General features: G+C 38.8%; 1 protein-coding gene across 3 annotated transcripts in view; it reads left to right on the top strand.

Moving 5' to 3' along the window:
* Window positions 1-13,529: 13,529 nt before the first annotated feature.
* The window catches only part of prpf3 (PRP3 pre-mRNA processing factor 3 homolog (yeast)), a 30,410-nt gene continuing 25,869 nt past the window's right edge, over window positions 13,530-18,070 (top strand). Inside the window, exons 1-2 of one of the 3 annotated variants that reach the window (XM_048152223.1) lie at window positions 13,530-13,774; window positions 14,564-14,721. In XM_048152223.1, coding sequence (XP_048008180.1) covers window positions 14,577-14,721 — 145 coding nt within the window. In that variant the 5' untranslated portion in view covers window positions 13,530-13,774; window positions 14,564-14,576. The remainder of the gene's footprint in view (window positions 13,775-14,563; window positions 14,722-18,070) is intronic. The other 2 variants (XM_048152224.1, XM_048152225.1) reach the window with 2 other exon arrangements.

Below are 18,070 nucleotides of genomic sequence, written 5' to 3' on the forward strand. Positions count from 1 at the left end.
CTCCCGACTGCATCTCTGGAGCTCAGCCACAGTGATCTTTGGGTTCTTCTTTACCTCTCTCACCAAGGCTCTTCTCCCCTGATAGCTCAGTTTGGCTGGACGGCCAGCTCTAGGAAGGGTTCTGGTCGTCCCAAACGTCTTCCATGTGAATTGAGGTCCGGGTCAATTCACATATGAATTGCTATTCTATCTTGGTCCGTGTACCTTCTGGTAATTAGATTTTCTACTTAAAAAGAAATAAAGACAAAAGAGTGTATACAAATAAAAGTAGACACTTTTCAGTTTTTAATGATGTCTTAGGGTGCTTTCAGAACTCGGTTCGATTGCCTGGACCAAACCCGAGTTCGGTTGCTTCCCCCTGCCCCCACTGGACTGTGTTCATATTATATTATTTGGGTCTGACCCACAGTTCATTTGTGTCATCAAACCAGCAGCTGTTTACTCCATTGCTTAGTAATAGGCTACACTACAGCTCTCTGCTTGCAGCACGTCAGTAACTCTCATCGGGGAAGTGAGTGATACACACACACATTTTTTTATCAAATAATACGGCATTAATAGCGGTTCACTTCCACAATTTGGTACGTTTGCATTCATATCAGAAGTGGACCGTACCAGAGTTCACTTGAACCGTTCCCCAGACCACCCTTTTTAAGCGGACTCTGGTACATTTCGCGGGTGCGCACCCGAGTTCAGAAGACAGTGTTCACATCATCCAAACATACCGAAATCTGATGTCAATTTAAACCTGCTTGCGCACCAAAAGTGCTAATGTGAAAGCACCCTTACTCTTATTTGTATGATCAAAAATGACAGAGGATTTTAAGTTCATTCCGCTGTTCACAATCTGCATTGTAAAAAGCACTATATGAAAAAAGGTGACTTGACTTGACTTGTTATCAGAAAACGATGCATCGATCCACATCCACCTGACCAAAGGTGCACCATATTGGTATGTTACTCCCTCGAATGTGAATCTCAAGAATGGTCTGCGATGGGGGGGGCTATCTGGATATGAAAGTAAGTGCCTTTCAGATCCACTGATATAAACCAATCCCCGGGGTGAATTTGCACGAGGATTTGTTTCATAGTTAACAATCTGAAAGGTCATCTCATGAGCCTGCCATCCTTCTTGGGGACCAGGAAGTAGTGGCTGTAAAAGCCTGACACACTGTGCTCCGTGAGAACTCTCTCCACAGTGCCTTTTTCCAGCAGAGACTGAACTTTGGCTCTGAGGACATGAGATCTATTATCTGAGACCAATGTGTGAATCAAGGCCATAAAGCAGGGCAGCCTGCGAGCAAATTGGATCAACTAGCCTCCTTCTATTATCCCTAAAATCCAGCTCGGCACTCCGGGGATGGCTTCCCATGCCTGGATTTGAGTGGCAAATGGTTGAAGTACTACAGGTTGCGTCTCACGCTGAAGCAGGAGAATGGCACCTGTTACAGCATTGAGAGGAGTAGGAATGCTCTTTTCATGAGAATGTAAAAAATTTTGTTTGGTTCACTATAACAGCAAGAAGAGGTTTGGGTGTGCAAACTGATGAGGTGGGCCCAGAAACGATAGCAAACACATCATCTCCAGCATCCTGAACTAAAGAGGGGACTGGAAGACTGGCATGCTTTGAGGGTGGTCCGGCCTCAGAGGGACTTAACCCTTTCCTCCTCCATCCTGAGACATCAGGACAGCTTTCGCTGCACTGGGTCCAACTCTAGCTTGGGGCGAGGCCCCTGATGCTTTGGAAACGGGTAGCGTTTGGCCTGGCAGAGGCTTGGCTCTGGGCTCCGCTTTCAGCTGGGGCTGGACGGGCACTGAGGCTGGACTGGGTCACTGCTGATTTCACAGGGCTGTCTTTTTGAACGACTGGAGTGCAGTGGAGGAGCTGGCTCTTTTTGGCAGGAACTGACGCATAGCCTGTGATGACTTGCAGGACCAAGTCCGTCATGCTGAGTTGCTCTTTAAACATCACAGGGTCATGTCCAGACTCGTACATGTCATGGAGCAGCTTAGTCTGATACACTTGAAGCACTTCCATTGTGAGGAAACAGCCTGGCCATCAGTGGCAAATGCTTTGGAGGCGAGCGCTGAAGGTCGCCCACTCTTGGCACTCAGAGGCGGCCAGAGACATTGAGTCCAATTCATCGTCAAACCCGCCAGACAAGACAATGCCACTCGCACAAGATGATTGGAGCTGATCTTCACAGGTGAAGAGCACAGGGGACTCACCGCTTCGAGGGGAGAGTGAGACATGTGGCACTGGGCCGACGTGAGCTTGCTTCCGCCTCGCTGCTCAGCCTGACAGTTCCGTTTCTTCTTTCACCTCACCTCAAGAGGGGAAGGAGATAAGGGAGTGGGTGGGTTGCTGAAGAGCGTGATCCTGGTGCACAGTGCGGGCAGCTAGAGTCCAGGAGTGCCGTCTCGGCATGGGCAGGACGCATTCGGAGTGTTCATCTGGAATGGGCAGGTAAGCCCTGCACAGGCCGCATTCACGGCACGACATTTGCAACAACTTGGATCCAAACTGGGAAGCACAGGGATCATGTATACGTAAGAAGTACAAGAGAAACATGAGGCCTATATATATATACACACAGGAGCAAACAAGCTTAACAAGATACAGAGAGAACAACCTGGGAAGACTAATCAACATGGAAAACTACAAAGGACTACAAATATGGCACACAAGACAGGAAATATAACAATAGTCCCAAAAATGCAAAGGGAGTATATGACAGAACCGAAGCCGAGATGGAACAGGGGGAGGGATGAAGGTTCAGGTCCGGGGAGAGGAAGAGGGTCAGGGGACAGAGGCAGACCAGGTGGCCAGGACTGTGGTGCTGAAGTTATTATCACATAGAGACTGTGTCTGTACCTCGAACTAGTAAATACAAAAAACTTCTGAAACCTTTTAAGGGTAAAAATGTAATTGATGTTCAAAAAATGAAAATCACAGATAAATCAGATAAACAAATGATAAAGCTTGGGTTACTGAATATTAGATCTATTTCTTCAAAAGCACTTATTGTAAATTAAATTATCACAGACAATAAACTAGACTTGCTGTGTTTGACAGAAACCTGGCTAAAACCAGACGATTACATTACTTTAAATGAATCTAGTCCTCAAGGTTATGATTATCGACACAATCCTCGACAGAAAGGCAAAGGGGGAGGTGTTGCTGTAATTTATAGTAATATATTCAGAATCATTCAAAAGAATTTCAAATATAATTCCTTTGAAGTGATGGTGCTTTATGTAACATTATGTAAGTTGACATTTGTGCTGGCTACTGTATACAGGCCACCAGGGCACCATAATGACTTTATCAAAGAATTTGCTGATTTTATATCAGAGTTAGTACTGGCTGCGGATAAAGTCCTTGTTGTTGGTGATTTTAATATCCATGTAGATAATAATAAAGACTCATTTGGATTGGCATTTGCAGACATTTTAAACTCTATTGGAGTTAGACAACACGTGTCAGGACCCACTCATTGTCGTAATCATACCCTAGATCTAATACTGTCGCATGGAATTGATATTGATGCTGTTGAAATTCTACAGCAGAGCGATGATATATCAGATCATTATTTAGTCTCGTGTATAATACAATTAGCCAAGGCTACAAAACCACCACCCAGCCATAAATATTGTAGAACCATCACATCTACCACTAAAGATTGCTTTATAAATAATCTCCCCGAGCAGTTTCATCGCCTTAGTATACCTGACAACTTAGAAGAACTCGATGCTGCAACAGAACCTATTGGCTCTCTCTTATCCAGCACATTAGATGCAGTCGCTCCTTTACGTCTAAAGAAGATTAAGGAAACTAATCCAACGCCGTGGTATGATGAGCACACTTGGGCTCTAAAACGAGCTGTTAGAAAAGCTGAACGTAGTTGGAAGAAAACAAAACTAGAAGTTTTTCGCCTTTCGTGGAAAGAAAAAATGATTGAGTACAGAACGGCTATAAGAAATGCTAGATCTACTTATTTTTCAAATCTCTTAATAGAAAACAAACATAATCCTAGGTATTTATTTGACACAGTGGCTAAATTAACTAGAAACAGAGATTGTGTGTGACAATCAGAAAAACAGAACTGTGCTCCTTTTTAGAAAGAAATGGAATCTGTGAGGATTTCCAGTCAGGATTTAGACCATACCATAGTACTGAGACTGCTCTCGTTAGAGTTACAAACGATCTACTCCTATCATCCGATCGTGGCTGTATTTCTCTATTAGTGTTATTAGATCTCAGTGCTGCTTTTGACACTATCGATCACAACATTCTTTTAAAAAGACTTGAAAACTATATTGGCATTAGTGGAATTGCTTTGGCATGGTTCAAATCGTACTTATCTGACGTTATCAGTCTGTAGTAGTTAATGAAGAGATGTCGTATCGATCACAGGTTCAATATGGAGTACCACAAGGCTCAGTACTAGGACCGTTGCTTTTCACTCTGTACATGCTGCCCTTAGGAGAGATAATTAGGAAGCATGGTGTTAGTTTTCACTGCTACGCTGACAATACTCAGCTCTATATTTCCTCGCGCCCTGACGAAACCTACAAATTCACAAAACTAACAGAATGCATAGCTGACATTAAAACTGGATGACAAGAAATTTCTTATTATTAAATTCAGAAAAAACTGATATCCTAATCTTTGGACCAAAAACTTCCTCACGAAAAAACCTTGAATACTCTCTAACACTTGACGGGTGCTCCATTAAACCTTCGTCCTCAGTTAAGAACTTGGGTGTGCTCTTCGATACCAATCTTTCATTTGAAAGTCATGCTTCTAGTATCTGTAAAACCGCCTTCTTCCATCTAAAAAATATATCTAAATTACGACATATGCTCTCAATGACAAATGCGGAACAGTTGGTTCATGCATTCATGACCTCAAGACTAGATTACTGTAACGCTCTACTGGGTGGTTGTTCTGCTCAGCTTTTAAACAGACTACAGTTGGTCCAAAATGCGGCAGCTAGAGTTCTTACTAGAACCAGAAAGTATGACCATATTAGCCCAGTTCTGTCAACATTACATTGGCTCCCTATTAAACATCGTATAGATTTTAAAATCTTGCTACTTACTTATAAAGCTCTAAATGGTTTAGCTCCCCAGTACCTAAGTGAGCTCTTAATGCATTATAGTCCTTCACGTTTATTGCGATCTCAGAATTCAGGCCAGTTGATAATACCCAGAATATCAAAATCAACTGAAGGCGGCAGATCCTTTTCCTATTTAGCACCTAAACTCTGGAACAATCTTCCTAGCATTGTTCGGGAAGCAGACACACTCTGTCAGTTTAAGTCTAGACTAAAAACACATCTCTTTGCTCTTGCATACACATAACACATTATCAATACATTAACATTTTTCAAATCCGTTAAAGGATTGTTACGCTGCAATAATTAGGTCGGCCGGAACCGAGAACATTTCCTATAACACTAGATATACCTGTACATCAGAATAAGAATGGCATCTACGCTAATATCTGTCTCTCTGCTTATCCTGAGGTTTTCCGGGTGCTGGATCCAGGCCGTATCCTGATCAGATGGAGAACCTGTGTCTGGACCTGACTACAACGTAGCCCAGGAGACAATGGGCCTACAGATCCAGTTCTGGCTGCATCTGTAATTCAGATTTTTAATCCCCGTATCCGCTTACATATATTTATATATAATCTATTTTTAATCTCTATAATAAATATGTATAATTCAGATTTTGATCTCCATATCCATTTACATATATTATATATATCTTCCAAGGGGTTTTTTCCCTCCTAGGACTTTTTTCCCAGTGTTAGCACGCTGGGTTTTTCTCCTAGGGGGTTTTTTCCACCCCTGGGAGTCAGCCGACATTGGCTTAATGTAGCACCATCTTGTATATGTTACATATTACCACGCTTATTTGTACAGCTTATTTTTAACCACTTCCCTTTTTTCTGTGCTTCTAATATGTAAAGCTGCTTTGAAACAATTACCAATTGTAAAAGCGCTATATAAATAAATTTGACTTGACTTGACTGAAGTCCACCACAGTGAAGTAGAAAGGCCTGAAGATCCTCATGGCGGAGTGGAAGACCACCACAGCTGAGCAGACAGGGCCGAAGACCTCCACAGTGGAGAAAAAGACCACCACAGCTGAGCAGACAGGGCTGAAGATCCCCAAGGTAGAGCGGAAGACCACCACAGCAGATCAGGTAAAACTGTAACAGAAGGCACAGAGAGCTTAAGGCTGGCCTCGGGCCGTAACAAGGCTGGCAGGAAGTTCAGGGGCGACCTCCATGGTCATGTCCAGGCAAACAGGAAGTTCAGGGGTGACCTTCGTGGTCAAGTCAGGGCAGGCAACCAGTTCAAGGATGACCTCCATGGTCGCAGCAGGGTAGACAGGCAGCTCTGGGATGGCCTCCATGGCTATGTTTGGGAGAGCGGGTGGGCAAAAAAAAAAAATGTTCTTGGGAGGGGCTACAGCCAGCAGACTCAGGGGCTGGAGCTGACACTGGAGCTGCCATGGCCGCCACGCCAGAGTCTCCAGCCATCATGGCCGCAACGCCAGAGTCTTCAGCCATCATGGCCACCACGACAGCTCCAGTGTCAGCTCCAGCCCCTGAGCCCACTCCAGTGATAGCTCCAGTGTTGGAGCTAGTGTTGTATAGGACTACAATGGACTACAAACATGGCACAAAAGACAGGAAATATAACAAAAGTCAGGGAGGATATGACAGGATATGGTAAATATATGGTATGTGGTAAATCAAGAAAATAAGCGATTCAAACAATAACACTAACCGTGTTGAGCTATATAACAATGTTTATTTTTCTGTTGATAAATGTATCCAAACAGTTGCTCAACTGTCTAATAAAACACATAATATATTAAGGTGTCTTTGGTGTTTAAATGGTTTCTATGAAAGTAAAACTGGAAATCGAGGGTAACGCGGATATGACGTCATTGACATGCGACGAAATGACACCATTCATGTCCTGGATAAAATAGCTAATTTCTCTTGATTTAAACATTGTGGTGTAAGTACAATGTACACAAGTCAGCAAAATATATAGGTAACACTTTATTTTACAGTGTCCTTGTTACACATATTACATGTAGTTACAGTAGTAATAACTATAATTTATGCATAATTACATGCAACTAAGCCTAAACCAAACCCTAATCCTAATCCTACATGTAGTTAAGTGTTATGTATGTATCAATATGTAACATTTTCATGTGCAAAACTTACATTTTTGTACATTTGGATAGATGCTGAAATGTACAATATGGACATATTGACAACGTTTAAACATTATTATGTATTTACAAATAAAGAAACAAGTCTTTTATATCATAAAGATATTTGTATAATTGCCCTTTTACCATTTTATAGATAAACTGTAGATCCCTTACCCTTTCCCCCCAAACCCAAACCATTTTATAGAGAATATAAAAAGAAAATATAAACGTAATGGACAGAAATGTGTAAGAAAATGACACTATGTTTCGCCATGTTTTTCACTGACAACTCATAAATACTATCTTTCCAGCATGACTTGAACATGCCATAAGCCCTGATCTTTACTAGTTGGGGGTGTGTCAGTGAGCAACATGGAAAACCACAATGCTTAAAGTGACATTGTCAGGCTTTTCTATTTTGAACAAAGTAAGCTAATTGCTTGCACAAAAATATGATAGCATTTAAATATAACAATATAATATGTAATAAATATGTCATAACATTAGTTCTTCTAATTTGATTTGACAAAAAATAAATTTACAGTGTAAACGCAATATGCAATATGATATAATTTTGCAGAAATGTCACCACAGGCATGTTTTTCTAATGATCCAAGGTTGTTACTGTTTTGTGTGAGACAGAGCTCTTGAGGTATGAAGCAGATAGTTCTCTAATCAAGCAGAGCTTCAGTGAGCAAAGTGTGTTCTGCAGGGGGTACAGATTTAGAACTTGCTAAGGTCCAGAGGAAGAAAGAAGTGCAATAGAGTCAACCGTTTTAATCTGTTTGGACTGAGTGGGATTTAACCTCATCCTAGCTGGTCCTAATGACTCTGTGGTGGCTATGTTCATGTGGATGTATGTGGGAGAAAATGAGCTGTGTTTGTTTTCATGTGCCAATACCTTCAGGGTGATTTAATCTGGGAATTAAACTCTTCATTGCATTTCTATTCAACAAAACTATACACAGGAGTTTTTTTTTTTTTTTTTTTTTTCTCCAGTGGGGGTGAGTTTAATTCATTCAGAACTGATATAAATCTGGTTCTGAACCACCAGATTCAATTTTGGCAAAACTTTCCTTGTAGCCATGGTAACTACAGAAGAAACAGATTTTCTTTTCTTTTTTTTTTTATTAATAATAACCATCATCAGTCTATTCCTATGTGACAAATGTTCAGGTGCATTGAAGGCTGACACGCACAATCTCAAAAATGCACAAAAAAATGTGTACATGCAATGAACACACACACAAACACAAAAATTAGCAGCCTAAATAAAACTATAAATTTTTTTTTTAAATTAATTCACATGGTTAATTACACATAGGCCTAAACTTGGTTAATTGATTACAAATTTTTGTAGACCGATTTATTCATGGTGGGTTTCTGGTCTCTACTGAAAGAATGCATTCAGACACATACACAAGCACTCAATTGCTATATGCACAAAACACCACATGACTGACCAGGTTTTGGTTTATTTAAATCACCACAACTCCTACACAGAGGCAGTGTGCTTGTACTCCACAAATATCACACACATACACAATTTTTTCTTCACTTTTCCTATAAATGGACTATTAATGCATTTACAGAAAATGAGCACACTCCTATAAATACATTATCATACATGCAAATCTTCATATACAAAAAATCACTACGAATGTTTCCAAATCAGTAATAAAGCATGCCATGCACACTCTCTCTTTGACACACACCCACATAAACACAGACACCCCTCCCCTCTTGTATCCAAGCAGTTTTAGGCAGAGATCAACCCCTACCCCCACCCCACCTAAAAACCCCCATCCTACTGCCACACCATCTCCCTCTGCCTCCCTCTACATCCCACCCTCCATCTGCCCCTCTTCTCTTCTATTGGAGGACAGAAACTAGGGGCAAAAGCAAGGGGAGGGTGTGGAGAATGTATTGCTTCTGTGTCTTGTGAGTGTACTACTGTGTAGGACATTTAAGGAGAGACAAGGTGACTTCATATTATTTTGTAATGTTTAAATTATGACATTTTGTGAAATTCTTCAACAAACTAGAAGAATTTCCAAATGTGCAAACAGGAAATTTGTTTATGTACACAAAAGAATAATTTATTTTATTTTATTTTTTCAGAAATGTTATACTGAAATTGCACTTAAAAAAAAAAAAAAAAAAAAAAAAAAAAAAAAAAATTGCATGTATTCTATTTTGCTTGTTTACAAAGCAAAATGTTTGAGTGCATCTTGACATAACAGTAACATCTTGACATAATTGGAGTAAACTCCTGGGATTATTTTATGTCTGGAGGAGAAAGGGTTGGAGAAAGGCGGAGCGAATGATGTGCTTACTCACTCGTCGTGCCCGACTCTGTCGTGTCTGTGTCTCTCCCCCTGCTGTGTTCATTCAGAGTGCTCCATTAGTACTCACGCGAGCTTCCCACACACACATTCTGCAACACTGCTGTGACACACAAATGCAAAGGCAAACACACGCATTAAATCATCATAAAATACAGATTTAAAAAAAATATATATATATTACAACAATAATATAGCATTAAACTATGGATGCAAATATATCAGTCACAATTAACATATAATTTTCAAAATTATAAGTGCAGAGATGTTTTCTTTTATAGATAGTAGAGAAACATGAAATAGCTGATTGGCTGTATTGTAGTGACACCTCTGGCATGTGCTTGGCTGCAGTGACACAGTTTGGCTCCATGTGTTTAACATGACACATGCACACAAGCATTAAATTAATTAAAGAATATTTCAATGCACTTGACCTCTTTTCTCACCCTGGTCATATATATGCCATCATGCATATTGTGCGAAACAATAAACATGGTTCTTCATTGATAAATCTCAGTGATTCAGAAGAACTGCTCAAATATTTTCAAACACATTTTTCAAACTACTTGTGCTGTGAAGGGCTACGAGGATGCTGGAGCTTATCACAGTGATAGTAAAATCCTGACTGCATAAAGAAAATGTGGTTTTTGGTTTTAAAGGAAACTAATCTTTCTGTTAATAACAATCCATTTTATTCTACAATAATAAAAATTCCAAAGTGAGATAATTTAAAAGAAAAGAAAAATATGATTAGAAAATCAGAATTGTCATTAAATCGGAATTGTAAATCAAAAAGAGAGAGGAACTAAAAGTGGTCACCACATTAGTGGACAGACAAAACATGTGTTGGTTTTATTAAATTTCTATTTGAGTAATCAAATCACTTGATGCTCTGACTTTGAGACATGGATTAGGGCATTGTTGATATAGTCTGCACCACCAGGCATTCCCTGTTCTTAGAATTGAGTGATGATTGTGACACCCTGTGAGTTCTAAGCTGCTGTTTGTGTGTGTGTGTGTGTGTGTGTGTGTGTGTGTAGGTGTGTGCACATTTTTGTGACACAGTGTATTGTAATTTTTCTTCTTCCAAAAGGGTGAAGGGTGAAGGTGGAAAGTGATGCTGATTAGAGAACAACCTACTCAATTCCTCCAGGCTTGCAGTATTTGGGCCAGCGTGTGTGTGTGTGTGTCTGTGTCTATTGTGTATTTAGGACAGTAGTCCCGTGTATGAATGTGTCTGTGTGTATGTGGTGTCATTAAGTTAGTTTGACCATAGCAGTTCCCTCTGATCTACCCTTGATCTTACAGAACTACAGATAGACTACTAAATTAAGAAGACAGACAGACAGATAGAGAGTATGTAAATTACGTCTTTTGGCATTACTAGACAGAAGTTCAGTTGTATGCTAGGGATGTCTTTTGGCATTACTAGACAGAAGTTCAGCTGTATGCTAGGGGCATGTCCTGAAACATGTCATCATCCACTAATCCCAGCAGAATTTCACAAATAAACTACCAGTCCACATAACTGATGACCAACTAAAATGGGAGATGGAACCTTCCAGCACAGAGCTCTGACAGTAAAATCTATGAGCTTAGATTTGCTCTACAGCTGCATTAGGATTCTAGCCCATTTTTCACTCAGAAATTAAACAATTAATTTCACTGTAATATTTCATAGTAAATTTTTATACCGTGTTGAAGACAGAAGAAGATGCTATTGAAAATGGATGTTGACTCTGATCTGGGTAAAATAATAATTAATAAGGAATAATTTAAAAAATTATTTGGCTAATTAAAAAATATAATAATAATAATAATCAGATCATTAATATGGATACTTTCAGCACTTGTCCCTGTTTAGGCTTTTACCAAGAATCTATATACTATACATAAAGACCCGTGTAGGTTATGTAATAGAACTGTAGTCCATGCCAGCATTCACTGACATATGCACATAAATAATTGAACACCTGAATTAATGCATATGTATTCACAAATGCAGCACTATACATATGCTCTCACAATGGGGACACAAAACATAGACAGCATACACACATCGTGCTTTGGTATTAGCGGTTGGCGTGGAGCGCGCAAATGTAGGCTACTCAGGAAATGCAAATGGCCTCACTATGTCATGATCTGTCTTTCCTGATAGTCAATACGAACAGAAGAAAGAGTAAAAGAATAAATAATTCAGAAGATTGCATAGGTATGAAAAGTGGCATGCACAGACCTGTGCTGGGGCAGGGGTGAAATTGCATTCTGGGGTGGCGGGCATCCCCCTAGGTTGAAATCGAATTTGGGAGGCACGCAATACGACCGAAAGGGCACTTTAGTGATTACCGGGCAAGAGCTCATGACCCCTTACTTGAATATCTAATGATACAAATGTAAAAATAATAATAATAATAAAAATAATAATAATAAACCTTTAAAACCATCCAAATGTTGACATATCTTACTAAGATGTGATTTTATATATTTTTACCTATTTATTATGTCAAGAAATAGACCAATATGAACATAGGCCTATTTAATAGACAGATTGTGAACATTTTGTTTTAATACAGTTGAATATAACTTTCATAAAATCTATAAAATTCATAAAATATACAGTTGAATATAACTTTTCACTGCTCATCAGTGGCAATTCTCTTTATGCTAGACCATCCCATTTAACACCACTCAGTCCAACATTCGCAGGCTTTGAAGGAGTGGCCCTTGAAGTCTGCATCCTTTGAAGGATGCTGCTTCTTAATTGGGGCACAGCTAATTCAAACTAAAACACTAGACAAGACAAAACAGATCATGATTGTGACACACAGGATAACTGTAATGCCATAACAGTCATTCAGTGTTAGAGGCTACTAGTGCACTCATATCATGACCTAAAGAATGAGATGGTGTGTGCATGTTTGGGGAGTGATTATGTGAAGATTCTAAAAGGTGAAAAAGAAAAACTGTTTAGTTAAAAATGAAGAATGAAGGGTTGATCTATTAACTTCAGTTTTTAGTGATTTTAAGTGATCTTCCACATTAATTGTGTAAATGGTCTGAACAAAAGGCAAAACTTTTATAACTGGCCTCTTAACCATTTGGTAGAGCATATCCTGTATCCTGAATTATTTGTACTACACTCACCCTAGAGGCCAATCTGGTGCTGTATGCTAAGCATATAAATCACTGCACTATACGATTTTAAAAAATACACTATAGGCTAGCAGTGTATTTACAAACAAATCAATCATAACTTGTGCTCATTTTCATGAACATATCAAAGATATTACTAGGCTATATTTTATAATGTAATGTAGTTTCAGATGGCTTGCTGAACTGATCAAATGATTAATTTACATATATAGCTTGATTTACATAGCATTACTATATATGAGGATCATCGGGTAGAAGGTCCGACCGTTCGAGTGCTCCATTTCCCAGACATGCAGCACAGGTGAATTGGTAATATTTTAATTTACCCATAGGAGTGAGTGTAAATGCTATCAGTTTGGAGAATGGATGGATGATATATAGCATGTCATACTAGTTTAATTAGGTCTGTTTAATTGGGGTAGGAGCTAAACTTTGCAGTACAGTGGCCCTCCAGGAGCAGGACTGGACACCCCTGGCCTATATTTTCGGAGAATCTATGGTTATTATGGTAAACGTTTAAAATACACAAATTATTAAGTGTAATTGTGTCATTAAGAGAGTCTATTTACTCTTTTTAGTAAAAACGAAAATCATTGTGTAAATAAATATGTTTCCTCTGCTTGACCATTAAAGGGTTAATAACGCTTAATAGTATCATCGGTAACGTACTAAATTTTAAGCAGGTTATGTTTATGTTGTAACATAACATTATTAATTAAGTCGAAATTTCCCGCTCCAGGTCGACAGATGACAGCAGTGTGGCCCATGTGTGGCCGGCGTCAATGCGTGGCTTTCCGGCGGAAACATTCAGTAGTAACTTCCGTTTCCGTTTAGCCATTGGAAAACGTTCAGCGAACACCGTGGGAGCAGAGAAGTCTAGAAACATTTCAGGACTTTTCCTCCCTTTATTTACATAACTATCGGATCATTTTTATCTTAGTGATTTGGTGTGGAGGAAGAAAAAACGAGCATTTTAAATAACGAGGAAACTTGTCAGATCGCTGTAAAACAGCTGAATAAAGTGAGAGGTAAGTGTTTGTGTTAAGGTTCGGTTCGTTTGCTACCGAAACCCTTCTTTAAAACATTACCCTGGTAACCATAACATCCGGCATTAAATTATCCTTGCTACAATTATAGTTGTTATTGTAATATAACGGCGGCAACTTGGTATTAGCCACGACTGTCATAAAAAAATAATTACATAAAGTGACGATTCTGCAAGTACTGATACTGAATAATATTATTTTTCAGTGCTGTTCTGTGGACGGTATGATATTTTTGCAATGCATTGGTTAACTTTCTGAGAGACTTAAGTTTAGAGCCAATTCCGTGAACTCTTGAGCCCAGTAACACAACTGAACTGGAGCTTGCGCAGCAAAACATTGAAAATATTTATTGCACTGATTCTAATAAATTTTGTATTTTTTTTTATACAAAATCTCTTTGGCTTTTGAATAATTCAAAAAAGCCAAGGTCCATAAAGCATGCGTAAGTTGGAAATCACATATATTTGTAAATGGAGACTAAATCAAACACACCAAATACAAAACATTCTTATACTGTTGTTTGGCCCCATTTATTTGAATGGTTTTAGTCATTTATTGAAGATTTGTGTAATGGAAACACTCAAAGGAGTGTCAAAGGACTAATAAGCAGATTGTAATTTGAGACATTAAATAATTGAGAACCATTATAAATCTCTTGTTGTAAAGGAGTGCAAATAAATTATTAGACTTGTCTATTAATATGAAATATAACAAAGCTGTTAAACTGCAAGTGGACTGTGACATTAGTATTACATTTTGTTTGTTTGTTAGATTTTCCTCCAGCATGTCTCTTCCCAAGCGTGAGGTTGATGAGCTGAGGCCATGGGTGGAACGCATAGTAAAGAAGGTCCTTGGTTTTTCTGAACCCACTGTGGTCACAGCAGCATTACACTGTGTGGGAAAAGGCCTGGACAAGAGAAAAACCACAGGTAAGATGTTTTCCTTAACTTACAAGCTCCTACCAATAATTTATACCAATAACCAATAAATAAATTTGGGAAGTCTGCTTGAATTTGACCAGTGCTACCAGCTCGCAATGTTCAACCGTGCCATGGACCAACTGCTTTGACACGATTATCAGCTTAACTTGACTCGTATCGTGTGCAAGGGCTCACAAGCTCCTGGGTGTCTAAACTTGCACTGTGTATGCCAGGCTTAAGTGTAGTCACCTAAAAAAAATATATCTTTATGGTATCTTAAAGGTGCAATATGTAAGAATTTTGCAGTAAAATATCCAATACAGTGTTATATATTTTGTTCACCTGAGTACTTACAATCTCCCAAATGTTTGCAACTATTTGTAAATCGTTAGAAAATTGCAATTTTAACCAAGGCTTCGGGACATGTGAGGAGTCGCCTGTAAATTGCGTCATACCCGTCATACCCGCCTTACCCGCGGTTTCCGGTTTTCAAAGAAGCTTTAATATTTACATGTTTTAATAGACAAGGGAACAACTTTTTTGATATATTTATATAGCTCAACACATTTAGTCTTATTGTTTAAATCTAATTTTCTTGATTTTTTTTTTTTTTTTTTTTTTTTTTTTGCGAGTACCATGCTTTACCTAGCCTGACTACGTCAGAATTCCTACTTCCGCTCAATTTCATTTCGCTTCTGTACTTAGTCTGATACAGCATCAGAGCTTTGTGTTTGCCACCGGTCTGGAAACAGCCGGGCCAATCAACGAACAGAGGGCGGGCTGAGAGCTGTGACGTAGATGCTAAGCGCCGAGTTTTACATTGTAGGTTAGAGAAATCGAAAACCGAAACGACCGCGGAAATGGGAAACGAGACACGGGATGCAAACTTCGGGATCCATTAACTTCGCATAATCTGCAAAAGTCGTTTACAGCCATGTTCACTCCGGTATTTCGCTCACATCATCATGTGTTTACAACAGGTTTACAGTGGAAGTTCAATCATAGATTTGAGTTCGATGCATGATGTCTGTGCTTCGATGCGGCTGTACAGGCGGATAACATACGTCATAACTAAACGTATCTGATTGGCTTACGGGTAACCAATGATTTTAAACTTCAGACAAGCGTCCCCTAGCGAGAGAGAAAACACTTCTCTATTATGCCATTCCAGACTCTGTCTACGAAGCAAAGTGAAGTAGCAGAGTCTGGTATTACCAGGCTATGCTTTACCATGCCTCAGAGAAAAACACTTTTGTGAAGTAACTAACATAGCATAATCAGATGCAGCTTTATTTTTACTAACAGTAATACAGCATTTTCTCCATCATACAATACATTTTAAAATTAATTCCATGCCATTTATCAACACAAGCCATCCAGCATTTAACATGATATTTTAAAATCGATCTAGCTTACTGCAGTGTGCAACAAGTGTCTCACAGCAGCCACAGAGCAAACACTCAGAGTAACATCATAACATAATTTTCAACACACTCAAATGTATCTAATTTGATAAACAGAGCTGTGTTACCTCATACTTGGACCGGAAAAAGCGGAAGCGGCGCTGGTGACTGTGGCATAATAAAGTTCCGCTGCTCATGAGGCGTGTGTTGCGCATCGCTCCAGCGGCCTCGTTCAGCTCCCATAACACTCGAGTCATGCTCTGCTTCATACCACAGTAACGTTAATAATCGCATCCATGAACATGATTTCTTCCCGAGTCCTATCCCGATTATTTCCACCGGCTGTGATGTGAAGACCACATGTCCCAAGATTCTGCGCTCAAACTTGGCGTCATCAAGCTACGCCTTTATTTTGAATAGGCCTCTAGCGACCTCTAGCGGACAGAAAATTTTACATATTGCACCTTTAACATTCATTGTGAATAAATGTAATAGAGCCTGATTGCTTGAAGTTTGTAATGATAGTGGTGAGCCTTATTACACACAACAGATTTAGATGAGAATTCTGCAAAATGTTTGCTAATTTTTAACTGTGTAGGTTTGCCACTGAAACACAACATGATCTCAGCTTAAAAAAATGGCAACACTGGCATTTGCTCTAGTTAGTCATTAAAATAATATTACTAATAGAATGAATTTGGGGAAAACGGAGATTCTTTATCATTCATGGTAAAAGATTAATTGTGGTTTTGGATGTTAATGGAGGTTACAATACATATTACATATACAAATAAATGAGGCTTGAGGATTAAAACTGATTTAGCAAGTGTGCATGAAATTAATCTTAAAAAAATAGTGAAATGGATACAAGTATCATGAGATGGAGTCATCTTCTTACAACATTATGGGGGAGGATAAATGTAGTGAAAATGCTATTCCCCAAGGTGAATTATATGCTCAGAATTTTACCTGTTATTATACCTGTAATCATATAAGAGGTTATTCAGTTTGCTCTGTTTGGGGGAAAAAACAAACAAAAAAAACACTACGTTATTTTGGAATGGGAAGAAAATTTGTTGCAATTTAAAGAGACTTATGCACCGACTAATAAAGATATCCTGGTAACGCTTTACATTAAGGTCTCATTTGTTAACGTTAATTTATTAACTAACATGAACTAACAATGAGCGATACATTTGTTACAGTATTTTATTAATCTGTGTTAATGTTAGTTCATAAAAATCCAGCTGTTCATTGTTTGTTCATGTTAGTTCACAGTGTTTTAAATAATGTTAACAAATACAACATTTGATACTAATAATGTATAGTAAATGTTGAAATTAACATTAACTAAGATTAATAAAATGCTGTAAAAGTCATTCTTAGTTCATGTTAACTAAGGTAGTCAACTAATTTAATGCACAATACCCGCAGGGACGCTGAGGGTATTTTCAATTGAAGGAGGAAACATGACGTTTTACTCATTGTATGTAGCAAGACTCAAAAATAATGATCGAAACATCTAGTGGTGGTGGCCTTACGAATGCACCAAAGGTGTGGATGTTGTAGTTTGCTCTTTTTTTGTAGATGTTGTAGTTTGCTGTAGTTTGCTTATTACTTTGAAAACATAAAAAAAGTTCCCAATTAGATGATGGGTGCTGCTGTCGTTGAGCTAATTAGTAAAGGTACACAAACTGCACAAGCTAAATTACTCCCACAGTTGTCTTCAGCATGGAAAAGCAACACTAAGACTGTCTTTCTTTTGGTCGATACTTTTCCAGTGCCACTTGTTGTCAGTTCAGAAGGAAAGTTAGGATGTTGCTGTACGCCTGTCATTCTCGCTCTGACTCTGCACAGTATACAAGAAACGCACTGATGATGTATGCAAACACACATTGTCCAACATGGAACACATACTATCAATGATTGAACGAACATTTTATGGTCCTATGCCT

The sequence above is a fragment of the Megalobrama amblycephala genome, linkage group LG13 (assembly GCF_018812025.1).
Source record: "Megalobrama amblycephala isolate DHTTF-2021 linkage group LG13, ASM1881202v1, whole genome shotgun sequence".
NCBI classification, from domain to species: Eukaryota; Metazoa; Chordata; class Actinopteri; order Cypriniformes; family Xenocyprididae; genus Megalobrama; species Megalobrama amblycephala.